Genomic DNA, 15,258 nt, shown 5'->3' with positions numbered 1-15,258 from the left:
TCAGTGCTACGTATTTGGAACCCCTAAAAGGTTCTATACAGAACCCTTTAGAGTTCTTTGGAACCTTTTGGGTTCATTCATTATCATTTGTTTTGTCTTTTCCGGATGAAATATTTCATATTATTGACAAACAGACTGCTGTCTCAGCCCAGCTCCACCAACAGACTTAAAAACTCTTTTGTCCCACTGGCCATCAGACTGTACAACAGGGAGGATAATAGATACCCCCATCTGTACTTCTGGTACTTCCATCTGTATTTGTGGTTTACCTACATCTGCACTCCATTAGCACTATTTAGCCTACTGTCTTTGCACTGCTTACTGTGGTTGTTATAGGGTAATTGTATTTTTAATTGTATTTTAATTTTTTATTTTAATAGGTTTTAATGTATGTATATTTTTGTATGTTTTTGTATGTTACTGGATACCTGAATTTCCCTGCGGATAAATAAATTATCAATCAATCAATCAATCAATCAATCAATCAATCAATCAATCAATCAATCAATCAATCAAACATCAAGAAATTGTATTTATGAATGCATGTGAATGATCGCAAAATTCAACATATGGGGGTTAGAAAATGTATATATTTATATCATTTTATGTAGTTAATCAATATCACACGAAGAGTGCCAATTCAGTTTTTTCTCCTCCAAAAACCAGCATGATTAAAATGTGATATTAACAGTTTAATAAACAATAATTTAATTACAACTACAAAATGTTGCAGAATAATGTAATATATGAATGAATAATAGCCTATATAAAGAACCAAAGTATGGTTCAAAGTATGGTATTTTTCACTCAAAGTACAAATATAAAACAGGCTCTATCTGCCTTTATATTTAAGGAAAGAACCTGGTATAGTAGCCTATGAAGTTAAACTTCCTGTGCTGGAGGACTTTGTATCTGCTACACACACAACCAAAAATATTCCCACGATCAGCAGATGGAAGCATTGAGCAACATTTGGTTGAGTTTGGCATTCAGTCAGTGAACCATCTGCGAGTCCTCTTTTGCCTTCGTGTAGAACACAAAGCATTGTGGGTGTTGTAGTCAAGCACCAGCCCTAATACGTCTCATGCATCGGTGAGTGGAACTCTTACTGTCTATGGTGGAACTACATTACCCATAAAACAGGAGTGACAAAATCACATCGTATTCCTGCTGGATGATCTCACAGTAAACCGAGTTCCCCTCCTAATCTCAGGAATGACATCAGAACTAGAGGAAACCATGGAGTTATACGTTGAAACATGGGGAATAAGTTTATAAGATTGAATTTTAAACTTTAGGGAAGAATAGGTTATTCAATAAACTTCATGCACCTCAGATTGGGGATCAACTTCATGGTTGAGAAGGAGGAATTAACGGGCTCGGTCCGTTATCGCCTGTATTAGACCGTGCCGGGTTGAGGCAGACATGTCCGGGGATGAGGACGGGTGTCCCGAGGCGCAGCTGGTCACGGAGGCCGGGCCTAACTGGCTCCGCGCTGAGATCGAGCGCCTGACGCGGGAGCTGAGCGAGACGAGCCGGGAGAAGATCCAGGCTGCGGAGTACGGGCTCGTGGTGCTGGAGGAGAACCAGCAGATGAAACAACGCTTTGAAGATCTGGAGAGCGAGTATGAGACCGTCAGACAAGAGCTGGATCAGCTCAAAGAGGTGAAACCAACTCGTTTAATAACCGAATCAAAACTTGCTACTTGTTTTTTAAAAGTAACGGTTTTTTGTTGCGAGCAGCGGCCGCACTAAAGGAAAGTGTATCGGTCGGTGTCTCCACCCATTGTTATATTGTTAACTCATTTTATGTCCATTCATTGTTGTTAACCGTGTACTTCACAAAATATGAAAAGTGCCATAAATAATAGGGCTTGTGGAGTGAGAAAAATCGACAAATCTGCTGATATTTCGCCATTTTGAGAGGATCGGTATCAGTCGGTTGACAGCCCTTTTAATTGTTGATTCAGAAACTATTTTACTGATATTTTTGTGTAAATATTAGGTAAAGTAGGCCTAAGTGTTAATTTCATTATTTATTGGAAGTCTTCTCAATTTTAAATCTCTTTGTATTGAAGTGTATTGTACAAATGACACTTCATTTAAAAATTAACTTGTTGAATAGATATAACGTTAGGTTTGATGATTCAAATTAATCAGCGGTCAAATGTGAGTTGTTTGCTGTAATAAAAATATAAAACTGGCATTCAATTTAAACTGTAATGTGCTGTGAGCTGCTTACCTCAAATTGTATTAAAATGATGACAATTGACAATGACAATTTTTAATTTTCTTAAATAATGCATAATGTATATGTTGTTACACACTAATCAGTGATTAGGCTGTTTATTATTGTATTGGGAAGGAAAAATATCTGCATTCTAGCTTGTATTATTTGCATCAGTTGACAATAATAATAATAAACTTATTGGTAGACCTCAAAAAATCTGACAATACAATTACCAATAATGTCAATGTCAACACATGTGATTTATGTAATTTATATACACAATATTGCCGTAAACAAAGGCTTTACTTTTAATAAAATTACATTTATTTTAGAATTTAAAGCAATCCATGTTTTTTTTTCATCACAGTAACCTAAAAAAAGACCACAGGAAATCCTGCCTTTTATCTATGGAAAAGCAGGATATTTTTACATTTTAGGTAGGCTCATGAATATATGTAAAATCACTAAATCCTTTTATACTCTATATATTGTACATTTAGCATTGTAAACTAGTGTAAATAGATTAGTCATGTGAGGTTGATTAGAGATCTTGAAACAATGACAAGAAGTGAGATGTTGATGTGAGACAAAAAGTCAGTTTTGTGTGTGTGTGTGTGTGTGTGTGTTTGTGTGACTGAAACCTAGATTGGGATGTAGTTTGTATATTTTTTTTTTTACACCTGAATAGACTACTTTTAGGTTTCTTTTTCAAGTCAACTTTTGAATGGGTTCTTAATGGGTTCTCAACTCTCGCTCTCTCTCTCTCCTTTTCACTTACAACTTCCTGTCAACAACCCAAACATACAGCAAAGCTCAGACATTAATCCTAATGGTTAGCATTAGTTTATTTAGAGCTTTTCTCGGTTCTGTATACTTCCTTCTGCTGTAATCTTTTCTGCACAGCTCTAAATAAAGGACGCGGTCTTCGTCATCTAGTAAGAAGATCTAGAAAGAAATCGAGCTAAAAAAAGCACCTTGGGCTTTACTCATTTTCACCGTCCAACTCACACTAGGCTAGGGGCTTCACATGAAACTCTTTTTGTTTATGCTTTAATTTTGTGTATCATTTCAAGCTACTAAAATACTTATGTAGGTCAGTACATGAAATCAGATTAGTAGGCAGATTATTTTACATGAGTCATTTAATTAACACAAGCAATCCAAATTTGAATATTAATACAGTATTGTAAATTTATATGGTTATAATTGTATCCATAATCATTTTTCCTTTGTTCCACATTAAACGGATAAACTTCAGGATGTAGCAATTAGCATTAAGCTTTGTATTAGTAGGAAACCTGTAGTATTTTCAAATTACCATGCTTCATATCCCCTTCGGACTGACATCCGAATTCTGCTGCTGTGTGTGAACGTGGCCAAAGATGGGTGTAGCGATCAAGGCTCAGACATGCTGGATCAGACGGAGGGTGAGGTGATGAGAGGAAATGAGTTAATCCCACTCAAGTATATTGGATCTGCTCTCTCACCTGTTGAACTCCAACGCGCGCACACACACACACATAAATTAACTCATTCTTAAAACACTCTCTAAGATAAAGATGGAGTCTTGTCAAGATTAGCATCCTTATGCAAGATGAGCATAAGATCTGTTTCTAGGTTAAGTCAGTATGGCCAAACAAACACCAGGGATGAAGAGTTTTAGATATCTACTTTATTATACTTTTTCTTATATGCACTATAATTCCAAAGTTTGTGGTCGATAAGGGAGTTCGCATTTTAGCACTCCCGGTTCCCTCGCTCTAAAGTCTATGGGATTTTTGAAAGGGTTTTTGCTAAATCACCTGAAATAACGTCTGTGGTGAATAAAGCCTCTAAATATTTTCACGTTTTGATCTATGACATAGAACACACAGTTATAACCTGCTTGCGTTTTTTTTTTTAAACTTTATTGTGTCTGCTTGTGTTTTCAAAAAACTTTATATAGGCTTCAAAATGTATAAATTTTGGATTAACTTGGAAAGATTATCTTGCTAGACAAAACGTGTAAGGGTCACAACTCTTTGTTGAACACAGAACTTATTTGTTGCGATTTTCCAAAAGTCTATGGGGAAAATGCATAGCTTTTCGATTGAGGGAACCCATGCGCCGCTAGCTTCCGAGTTGTCAAAGTGACATCATCACGTCGGCACTCTATTAAGTAGCCTAATAGCCAAGGACCAATGGTGTTTCGAAGGTGGTTACCAGCCAGAGCGAACTTTTCCAGAAAGTTTGTTTTGGCAAGCTGTTTTGAACTCCCAAAACGAACTTCATTTTGGCCTGATTATGTTCGAAATAACGTCACACCGGTTTGTTCTTCAATTTCCTAGTATATCGGGGCCTTAATATAATAATCAATAAAAATAATGCTATGAATGGCCAGTACCTAGAACATCACCAATGTGTGATTCATCTCTATTTCTGAAAGTTAAAAGAAGTGCATGTTGATGATGTTGAATTTGGTGGGCATTTTCTGGGCTTGTTCGTTGTGCTGAAGGAAGTCTAAGCCCATATGTCAAATAAACAGTGGCAAAAGTATTTACACAACTGCTTTGTGTTCAGTTTGAGTTTATGCCCTAACCAGAATGAAACACTTTGTCAGCTGTGCAGTCCATCAGAAAGGGTTTAAAGTGTGAAAGAATTGGTAATGTTTCAGTCTCCTTCAGCAAGGGGGGATGAGAATGGTTTGCATCAGGGTTGTGTGTCCACAGCTGTGCAGGGCTGGGACTCCCTCACCGTAGAGTTGATGCAGCCTATCTACAGGCTTCTGAGGTTTATAGGGTTTGTGACTATTTAAAGAAGCGGAAGAGTAAATATTTGAGGTTTCTTAAGCCTTGCCATGGAAAAACTGCAGTTTTCTAAGTGGAATGTTCTTTTTGATTGCAGTTTTATCTGATTTTACATGGGGTTCTAGAGTGTAAATGCACGTTTTTACCTTATGATAAGGTCTAGTAGTGATAATGAGTGTATTTACACCAACACATGGAGCTGTTGTGTAAAAGAGTTTGACAGAGGTTCGAGTCCAGCTAAACACTTCCTAATCTCTCTGTTTGCCAAGTTATTACTTTAAGTTGAATAATTCTAATTACTGCTGTTTTGTAAGTATTTCTATACAGCTGGTAGTAGATGGTCAATGTTTAGCGAGACATTTCTGATAATTAAACGTGTGATTTATATTCCCACTCATCAACATTAAACGGCAAATAAAAAACAAACTAACTTTTGGTTCAGATGCATCTAGTTGGCTATGTGAAGCTCGTTCTTTTTGCACATCCATAATTTCCTCTTTTCAGTAACTTGTGAGAAACGTGTTTGAAAAATTAAGACTCGCTCATGTAAACTTTTAGGAAGTAGGAGATATTTTTAATCTGCCCAGGCACTGATGGATTGCTCATCTTTCATTTTACATTTACATTTAGTCATTTAGCAGACGCTTTTATCCAAAGCGACTTACATCTGAGGACTAAATCAAACAAGTCATTGTCACACAATAAGTGCTCAAAATACAAAGTTCAAACATTGCTCAGAGTAGTATAAACCAGACATCTTTCATTTTTAATGCATTTGCCATTTTAAAACAAGATATGTAAACCTAACGTAGATTTTAATTTTAGACTGTCGATGTTAAACTATTTTCATGTGATATCAATGCTGATATGTCTGAAATCTGAGTTATCACGAGAGAAGAGTCAGATGATATCGCTTAATACTCTGCAAACCGAGCCTCTGTCAACTCTCACACAGAGTAAAGCTTGTCTGGTTTCTGAATCAGCTGTCGTTGGCAAGCGTTTTTGTTGTTGTTGTTAGAAAAGTTCAGTCATGACGTCAATTTGTATTCCAACCCGGAAGGATAATTTACCATGGATTCCCAATGGAATTTCAAATGGACTTTTAGATGACCAGATTTATGAATTAAATAAGATCTGTGGTTAACTTTACTTAAAGGTAAGCTAAAACATACCAAAAATTAATTTCAAAGTGAACTATCCCTTTAAAGTCTACTATTTCTTGTTTTGTTGTACAATATACTGTAAGTTGTTACTAAGGACTCAAACCAGTCAAGTTTCTGTTAACATTTTTCTTTTTTTCTTTATTCTTTTCAAGTACAGACCTCTTATTACTCCTAAACTGAAAACTGCTCTGCTAAGAACTTGTTAGAGATTGAAAACAATGAATGAAAAGTAGGCGCTCGAATGCTAGTTCTCTTTGTAGGACCAGGAACTGAACAGCTGTGTTGAGGATTTGTTCTGCGCAGGTGAGAAGTCTTGCAGCCTAACATCAAAGCTTATTCTTTTTGCTGAAGTCTCAATGGCAGCCTTATTTTACTACAGCACTGGCATAAATAAATTTAACATGGCCTTTTCTTGGTACTGGTTAAATGGAGTACACTCTTAATGCATCTCTAGGTAGGTTTAAGCAGAGAAATACCATGAATTTTAAGTCGATTCTCAGATAGGAATTAGTGTATGCTGTACAGAAATATTGTTGTCTGTTTCAAAAATAGATCTTTGCAAATCATTAGGTAAACAATGGAGGTCTGTATGTCAGCATGGCCTTTGTTCGTGGAATCTCTATAAACTTCTAAAGAAATGTCTTGGCAACCGAGAGTGACAGGTGGACGGTTGCCAGATATTAGCAGCAGCTGCTGTGGCAGGAGGAGGACTTAGCGCTGACACCATTTCCACTTCTCTTTCTGTCGTTCAGTGTCGCTCGCTAGTGGATTCTTCAACTTGCAGGCACTTTTATTTACCATGGGTTGATTTGAAATAAAACTGGCATCAGCTTTTGTCTGTATCAAATACCCTTTATCTTTTAATGTTATTATTGTTTTACGCTTGTCCCAGAGTCAGATGATCAAATATAAGCCAATATATTGCGTAAAACATATGTATTTGAAATATGTGTTATTACATTCAAAACTATGATGTTGTGTGAAAATAATTGAAATTGATAACACAACAATTTTGCTCCTTATAGTGCTTGGTATTAAACAATGTAAAAATCTACTGAACATACTTAAATTTAATTGTGCATATTTATGATGCTAGCTATGAAACTAGACATGGCGAGACAAAAGAGTTTTATTCCATTTTTATCTCATTAATTTTAAAAATGTTATTTCCATCACAGAATGCTAATAATACATAATTTGAGGTGTGCTGGAAAAGATACTGTGGTGCCTATACTCACTTTCAATACGACTTTCATAAATGTACATGTTGTTGTACATGCAAATGTAAAATGTACATAAATTAATACATAATTATGTTCATACATGATTAATACATAAATTAAACTATACAAAGTGTGAAAAGAAATAAAAAATTCCAGTCTAGCAGCACTAATGGAGCTGTTAACATTTATTGTGTGTGTGCGGCAACTCAGGCTGTAGCATGCCAATGACATCATTGAGACTGGCATTTAGAAGGGAGAAAAAGAGATAAAAAGATCTCTTGGATAGAATTCAACTAGTCTTGTCTCTAGCCAGTTACATCATCAGTTTCCAGGAAATGCATCTTTTAGTCTAACAAAATGACTAATATTAAAACTAAACTGTCTGTGGGAATCCTGAGATTTAGGGCAAATCTGCAGAACAGATTTAAAAATGGTAAAATGTGTTAAGAAGTAGATGTGTGTTATTTGTAGATGTGTGTTAAAGAATTGTGGCTGATAAATAGTGAAGATAGCTGTCAACCAATATAAACTACACATAGAAGTGGCATGAGATAAGACATGTTGTTGTTAGCAAGTCTTCAAATGATAACATTAATCTTATTGATTTCCCTCAACAGTCAAAACATTTACAGTCCTTAGGTCGATTACATTTATCCATTTAACTTCTATTCCATAGCGTTTCCTTAGTACAGTTAAGATTAATATGATCTCTCCCTGATCATGTTCACACAGGCATATGGCCAGGTTCACTCCACCCATAAAAAGGTGGCTGCAGACGGGGAAAGCAGGGAGGAATCCCTCATCCTGGAGTCGGCATCTAAAGAGGCGTACTATGAGCAGAGAGTACAGGAACTGCAGGCTGACCTACGACAAACAAAAAACACTCTCGCCAGCACCCAGGCTGAGAACGAACGTCTGGCCACCCATGCTCTCGAGCTGAGAGAGGTTCGTGCAGTAGAAGTATTTGCAACTTGTTGTTCAGAAAATAATCTACCCAACAGCAAAGGTTGCAAGGATAAATAGGCTAATATTATACTGTCAACAATTTATATCTATGTGGTCATTCAAACAAACCCAGTGAATCATGCCCCCAGTTGTGCTCTATATGTGCATATAGATTAATTGATTTTTCCATGAACATTTGTTCCATTCTTAAGAATAATGAGATTGTGGAGCTGCAGCGCAGTCGTCTGCGTGACGACATTCGAGAGTACAAGATCCGAGAGTCTCGTCTGCTGCAAGACTACACTGAACTGGAGGAGGAGAACATCAGCCTGCAGAAACAAGTCTCCACCCTTAAACAGGGTCAGGTTAGTAGTATTGGCATTTGGGGGAGGTGTGGAAGAGTAACCAAAGTTCACGATTAATAATCGAAAGGTCTGACGTGTCTGATGACCACTTGGTTATATACAAGTCTTTACTGTTTTTTACAATCTTCCAAAGGTGGAGTTTGAGGGACTCAAGCATGAGAATCGGCGTTTGGAAGAGGAAGTACAGTACCTAAACAGCCAGCTAGAGGACGCTGTTCGGTTGCGTGAAATAGCTGAGCGTCAGCTAACGGAGGCTCTAGAAACCGTAAAAACTGAGCGGGAGCAGAAAGCAGCTCTTCGAAAAGAATTGACTCATCACATGACCTTGGGAGACTCCCTCCTTGCCAGCTCATTGGACGGGCTTAAGCTGAACGCAGACGAACCGAATAACGACGATGCCATTCTGACATTTGAAAATGGATTTGCTAAAGTCAGTGAGGGTAACGATGAAGATAACCGATTGTATTCACCCAAGAGAGGCGAAAATTTCCGTCCCGCACCAAGTCTGGTGGATGACTTGTTGACCGAGCTCAACATCTCAGAGATCCAGAAACTCAAGCAACAGCTCTTACAGGTATCGCCATCTTTGAGTATGCTGCAAATTTGATTGGCTTTCAACTGTTTGGTAAATTCATTGAACTACTGAAAATGTAGCATTTTTTCCCCTTTATTTCACCTTGCAGGTAGAGCGAGAGAAGGTAGCTCTTCTCACCACTTTACAGGACTCTCAGAAGCAGTTAGAGTATGCTCGAGGCGCATTGGCCGAACAGCAGGAAGCCATGACGAGACTTACCGATGACTTGGGCGCAATGAGAAGACTGCAGGCAGGCAAGGAGCGGCAGTCGGCACTGGACAGTGAGCGAGAGCGCGACAGTCGAGAGGACAATGATGTGGACTATTATGAGCTGGACATCAACGGGCCAGAGATACTTCGCTGCAAGTATGAGGTAGCCATAGGAGAGGCAGGTGAACTGAGGGAGGAGCTTAAGAGACTGAAGTCCGAGCATGATGAGGTGAGTGGGACGGAGAAAAGTCGAGTTTTGTTCAATATTATTTATGTTTCGTTAATGGGTGTGGCAACATTTATGTATGTTTCTAGATGAAGGCTGAGCATGAGGAGGTGCGGGTACGATTAGAGGGAGAGGTGCGTGACCTCAGTGTTCAAGTGTCTCAGTTGGAGAGCAGCAGCCGTACAGACCGTGATCAAGTCGTTCGGTTGGAAAAGGAGCTAAAGGAAGTGAGTGCCGTCGCGGGGGAGACAGAGGGCAGTCTCAGTGTGGCCCAGGATGAACTTGTTGCCTTTAGCGAAGAGCTTGCAAACCTCTACCACCATGTCTGCATTTGCAACAACGAAACCCCGAATCGTGTCATGCTTGATTTCTACAAAGAGGGTAAAGGAAACAAAACCGAACGTAAAGATCGGCAGTCTACATTGACGCAAACCAGCGACAGCACGGCGCAGGCATCCAGGTCCAACTCCACCACTGTTGACAGCTCAACTTCTTCTGGGACGGCAGTCAGAGAAGATCCCCGTCCTGAACCAATGGACATCTACAACCTGGTAGCAATAATTCGGGATCAGATCCGCTACTTGCAGAAGGCGGTGGACCGTACCACAGAACTGTCCAGGCAAAGAGTTGCTTCCCTAGAGTTGGCCGCAGTGGCAGATAAAGACCAAGCTGCTTGCATGGAGGAGATTTTGAAGCTCAAGTCCCTGCTGAGCACTAAGCGAGAACAGATTGCCACGCTGAGGACTGTGCTCAAGGCCAACAAACAGGTGAGAATAAAAAAGATTAGCTTGGCATGAGCGCATGACACCAGAATATTGAGCTTGTTGTTGATCATTCAAATGGATTGACCGAGATCTTCTTCGGGTGTGGTTCTGTCCCTCTGTAGACAGCTGAGGTTGCCCTGGCAAACTTGAAGAGCAAATATGAGACTGAAAAGGCCATGGTCACTGAAACCATAATGAAGTTGAGGAACGAGCTGAAGGCTCTTAAAGAAGATGCTGCCACTTTCTCCTCTCTCAGGGCAATGTTCGCCACCAGGTAAAACAAAAACACATCTGAGAGTTGTTTCTCTTCAAGCTTTCAATGTCTGGCCTCGCCTTAATCAAGTAACCCCGCCACTATCCCTGCTACTGTCCAGAAAACAGTTGGGTTACTTAGGCCCTGTTTACACCATAGATCAAAGAGACACATACTTGTTTACGCCTGGTATTATAATTCGTCTATTGTGTCCACTTTCACCCACTTCTTTCCTGATTTCTTTGAGGTGTTTTTTCAGATCTTTCAGTCTAATGGACAAAATAAGTTTGCGAAATTTACATATAAACGTGTCTGGAGACGACAGAAAAACGTGGAGAGCAGCAGCTTTTGTTTCTGCTCTGACAGTCACAAAACCACGCTGAACGCTGTGGGTGTTAGAAATCAGGAATGGTGAGAGAACATTGCGCTTAGGACATTTTTTTTTTTTCTTCAAACCAAACTTAGGTCTCATCCAACATCTGTCTAGTGCGCTTCCCATAATGTTTACTAATTAAGTCAGTAGGCAATCTTTTGTGGCTGTACGAACACATTCGATCACATCTACACAACGAAAGCAATCCAGTTGAATGTGTTTTCGACTACCTCTGGAAGTGGTCAAAGGTGGACAAGCTCAAAACATTGTATACCCTATTTAAACCTGATCCAATCGATCCAAAACGCATCTTAATACCAGGGGCCTGGACCATGATGGTAGTTGAACAAACTCAAGGTTACAGGATTAGTTTAGAGTTGACAAGTCCAAAACCAATCCAGCCAGGCTTTGTTGGAACCATGATGCTGATCATCAACTTTCTCTGTCAACTCAGTCTAGGTGACATCAGTAGCGAACAACCAATCACATGCTGAGAAAGAATGAAACTGAGATTCATTTCTCGCTTCACTTCTCTCTTCTGCAGAATATTACCAGATTGAAAAATATAAAGAATTTAAACAAATTTACACAACAAGAAGAAAATGGCTGTCTATGAAGAGGACAACTAAAAGAAAAGTCTTATATCAGTGCAAGTAAAAGTTGTGACATTAGTTTATACATTTGATAAAGGTAGAGAAAATGAAACATTTAAGCTCACATGTAGTGATTTTATAGCTTTATCTATTGATTCTAAAGCGCATTTATATTACCTTTTGTATATTTAAACTGCGTAATAATAATTTATCAACTAAAATTGTACATGTGTGATTAAGGGTACAATAATTACATAAATAATATCTAAATCATACAAATTATCATTTTAAATAACTATTACTAAAAGCCAGATGCTATGTAGTGATCTTTAAATTGTGGAGTGACTTTATCGCGTCAGACTTTGCTCACAGCTGATTGGTTCAAGTTTGGTTTGCATCCACTTGCCTGGAACATAACATGCCCCGGACCAGGTTAGCCGTGGAGCGCAAGTTACAATGGAGATAAACACTGCTAAACCACTTTCATGGTGCCTGAAACCCAGGGTTGGCGCAAACTAAACTGAAACATATCAGGCGAGCCACCTAAACCGGCTTCATGGTATAGGCCCCTGGTGTATTCAAGAACTAAATCTGGTTTGTTACATCTTTATCCCTCTTTCACTTTTTCTTCTTTAGGTGTGATGAGTATGTAACACAATTGGACGACATGCAGAGGCAGCTGGCTGCGGCGGAAGATGAGAAGAAGACTCTGAACTCCCTCCTGCGAATGGCCATCCAGCAAAAACTGGCCCTCACTCAGCGACTGGAGGATCTGGAGTTCGACCACGAGCAATCCCGAAGAGGATCCGGTGCTGGGCCAGGTGGACGTGGGAAGGCTTCATCTGGGCGTGGCAGAGGACCCTTGTCTTTTTCCAGCCCCCATGTAAGTCCTAGACTTCCCTGTAAGAACCGACCACAACCACATGGCCTCATTGGAAGTCCTGCGGTTTTCTGCAGCGAGAAGTATAAAATTCTGTGTGATGCTGGATCCGATTAACATCTGTGTGTAACTGTCACTCATCAGCATCCTCAAACTAACTAACACTCCTTTTACTGTATGTGTGCTTGGGACAAAACAACACTAACATGTTTGTACTAACAGTTCTGATGTGTTGACTTTTGTTCTGTAGATCTACCTGAGAGAAGGGTTGTGTTGGTAATGCCATTTCACCTGCTAGGGTTATCACGATCACTACACCTGCTAGTTCACTGAAAAGAATGTCATTGTTCATGGAGTTTTCCAAAAATTTCATAATAGGTGAACTCCAATATTTGGGTGTTTTTTTGCAACTTTTAGTATCGACGAGTGCCGTTTAAAAAAACATTTGCTGATAATTTACTCACCCCCATGTCATCCAAAATGTCCATGTCTTTCTTTCTTCAGTTGAAAAGAAATTAAGGTTTTTGATGAAAACATTCCAGGATTTTTCTCCAAATAATGGACTTCAATGGGAACCAAACGGTTCAAGGTCCAAAAGACAGTTTCAGTGCAGCTTCAAATGGCTTTAAATGACACCAGACGATGAATAAGGCTCTTATCTAGCGAAACGATCGGTCATTGAAAAATAAATAAAAAACTTTTTCATAAGCTCAAATGGTCTCCTTGCTTTGTTCTGTGATGAGCGTTCGTTCGTGACTCTCCTGTTCAAACTCGTTCATCAAAATGTACAAATCTTTTTTCGAGTCATGACTCGAAGGGTCCTAGATAAGACCCTTATTCCTCGTCTGGTGTCGTTTAAAGCCCTTTGAACAGTTTGCAGTTTGCACTGAAACTCTCATTTGGACCTTGAATCGTTTGGTTCCCATTGAAGTCCATTATATGGAGAAAATCCTGGAATGTTTTCATCAAAAACCTTAATTTCTTTTCGACTGAAGAAAGAAAGACATGGACATCTTGGATGACATGGGGGTGAGTAAATTATCAGCAAAGTTTTTTTTTTTCTTTAAAAGTGAACGACTCCTTTAACAAGCAAATATATTTTGTTTTAGCTAAACTACTGGGACGTAGATATCTATGAACAAGGATGGAGGAAATGATCGAAGACAATGTCTAACCATGTTAATATGTATCTATGTCCATATCTAAATTTGGCTTTTCTGTCTGAACCCAATGTTTCTACTCGAACATAGCACTGATAATACTGAATGTCATTGAGTTAAACCCAGTTTCACAAAGCTAGTCTGTTAATCTCTGTGTCAGTGGGAATAAATCTGTGTAATCCCAAATGAGACGCACTTTACTGAGCCTGCTGGGAGATTTGCCATCCAGGTTGCAACCTGCAACCCTAAAGGACATAATTGATGCTGCAGATTACCGTATTTTGCTAAAAATATTGAAAAAACGAAGGTCTTTTGTTAAATATGATGTCTATATTTGTGACAAGATTTCTTAAAGATGATGTCCCTGTTTGTGTGCACAGAAAAATGCATTAAGAAATTTTAGACTGTCTTTCTCCAAGATGAATTTAGTTTCAACTGTGATTTCATGTCGTTTCATGTCTTTGTTGATTTTTTTCATCCTACTTCATTAAGCCAGCATAACATACATTGTCCATGTTGTGACTCTGAACCACTGTAGCATGCATGATCTGCTCTCAGTTTCAAACCTTTGTATTGGATTGCATGTTGTCTGATGCATGTTGAGTCCTCTGTTTCCTGCTGTCCATTGCATCAGAAAGAGTGAGTCTTCTGTTTTGCTGTTTACTAATGGGTCTAACTGGTCTCATTGTTGACGGTAACATTCACTTTGTCTACTTCCATGTGAATATTTCTTATTAAGATATATTATTTAAAGTCATAGCTCATTCCAAACCCGTAAGACATTCGTCCATCTCCGGAACGCAAAGCACTTGTCACATTGATTACTTTTTACATTTCTGGGGCTTTAAAGTGGAGGGACAGAAAGCTCTCAGATTTCATCTAAAATAATTATTTGGTTCCGAAGATGTATGAAATCCTTACGGGTTGGCAACGACATGACGGTGAGTTGTTAATGACAGAATTTTCATTTTTGGGTGAACTATACCTTTAAGTTACATTTGGATAATTTATGATGTGATCATTCTGATGATTGTTCTGTTTCTCAATTTTGCAGTAATTGTATTAGCTCTGGCTGCAAATGGCTATTTCCCCCTTCCTTCACTCTACACTATACGTCCAGAATACACATGCCTGGTTCACTTTGGGAAACAAGAAATTTGTCCCTGGATGTGGCCGCAAGGAAACGCAGGCTCACATGTAAAGCCGGTCGGTCTGTGTAAACCTTATTCTGACTGTTACTGTGGTATTTTATTTTTTTCTGCTTTGTATTATTATTATTATTTTTCATTATTATTATGTAAGAGATGCACATTTCAGTGTACTTAGCACATTTATTGTTTTGCTTTTGCAAATTTTACGTATTTAACTGAAAAAAAATAATAATATAAGAACTATTTGTTTGTTTATAGTATTGTAAATGCTTAACTGCCAGGTTCTAAGCATACTCCAGGGAGGACAATTATGTTAAATAAGCCTATGTTTCTTGTTCTTTTCAATAGTCAAACATTCTAAC

At 38.6% G+C, this 15,258-nt stretch overlaps 1 protein-coding gene across 2 annotated transcripts; it reads left to right on the top strand.

Annotated features, from left to right (window-relative positions):
- The first annotated feature begins 1,162 nt into the window (after positions 1–1,162).
- Positions 1,163–14,940, top strand: bicd2b (BICD cargo adaptor 2b). 2 transcript variants are annotated; one of them, XM_039673909.2, is made up of 9 exons: positions 1,163–1,665; positions 8,135–8,347; positions 8,560–8,712; positions 8,846–9,286; positions 9,396–9,725; positions 9,812–10,489; positions 10,609–10,760; positions 12,342–12,588; positions 14,800–14,940. In XM_039673909.2, the coding sequence occupies exons 1-9, from the start codon at positions 1,426–1,428 to the stop codon at positions 14,800–14,802; spliced, it is 2,457 nt and encodes an 818-aa protein (XP_039529843.2). In that variant the 5' UTR covers positions 1,163–1,425; the 3' UTR covers positions 14,803–14,940. The 2 variants fall into 2 exon arrangements, with proteins under 2 accessions (XP_039529843.2, XP_039529842.2); XM_039673908.2 differs by lacking the exon at positions 14,800–14,940 and having other exon boundaries at positions 12,342–13,051.
- The last annotated feature ends 318 nt before the right edge of the window (positions 14,941–15,258 follow it).

The sequence above is a fragment of the Pimephales promelas genome, chromosome 21 (genome assembly GCF_988280905.1).
Source record: "Pimephales promelas chromosome 21, fPimPro1.hap1.1, whole genome shotgun sequence".
In the NCBI taxonomy this organism is placed as follows: Eukaryota; Metazoa; Chordata; class Actinopteri; order Cypriniformes; family Leuciscidae; genus Pimephales; species Pimephales promelas.
The sequence above is the reverse complement of the archived record's forward strand: the minus strand, read 5'-3'. Positions and strand labels throughout refer to the sequence as shown.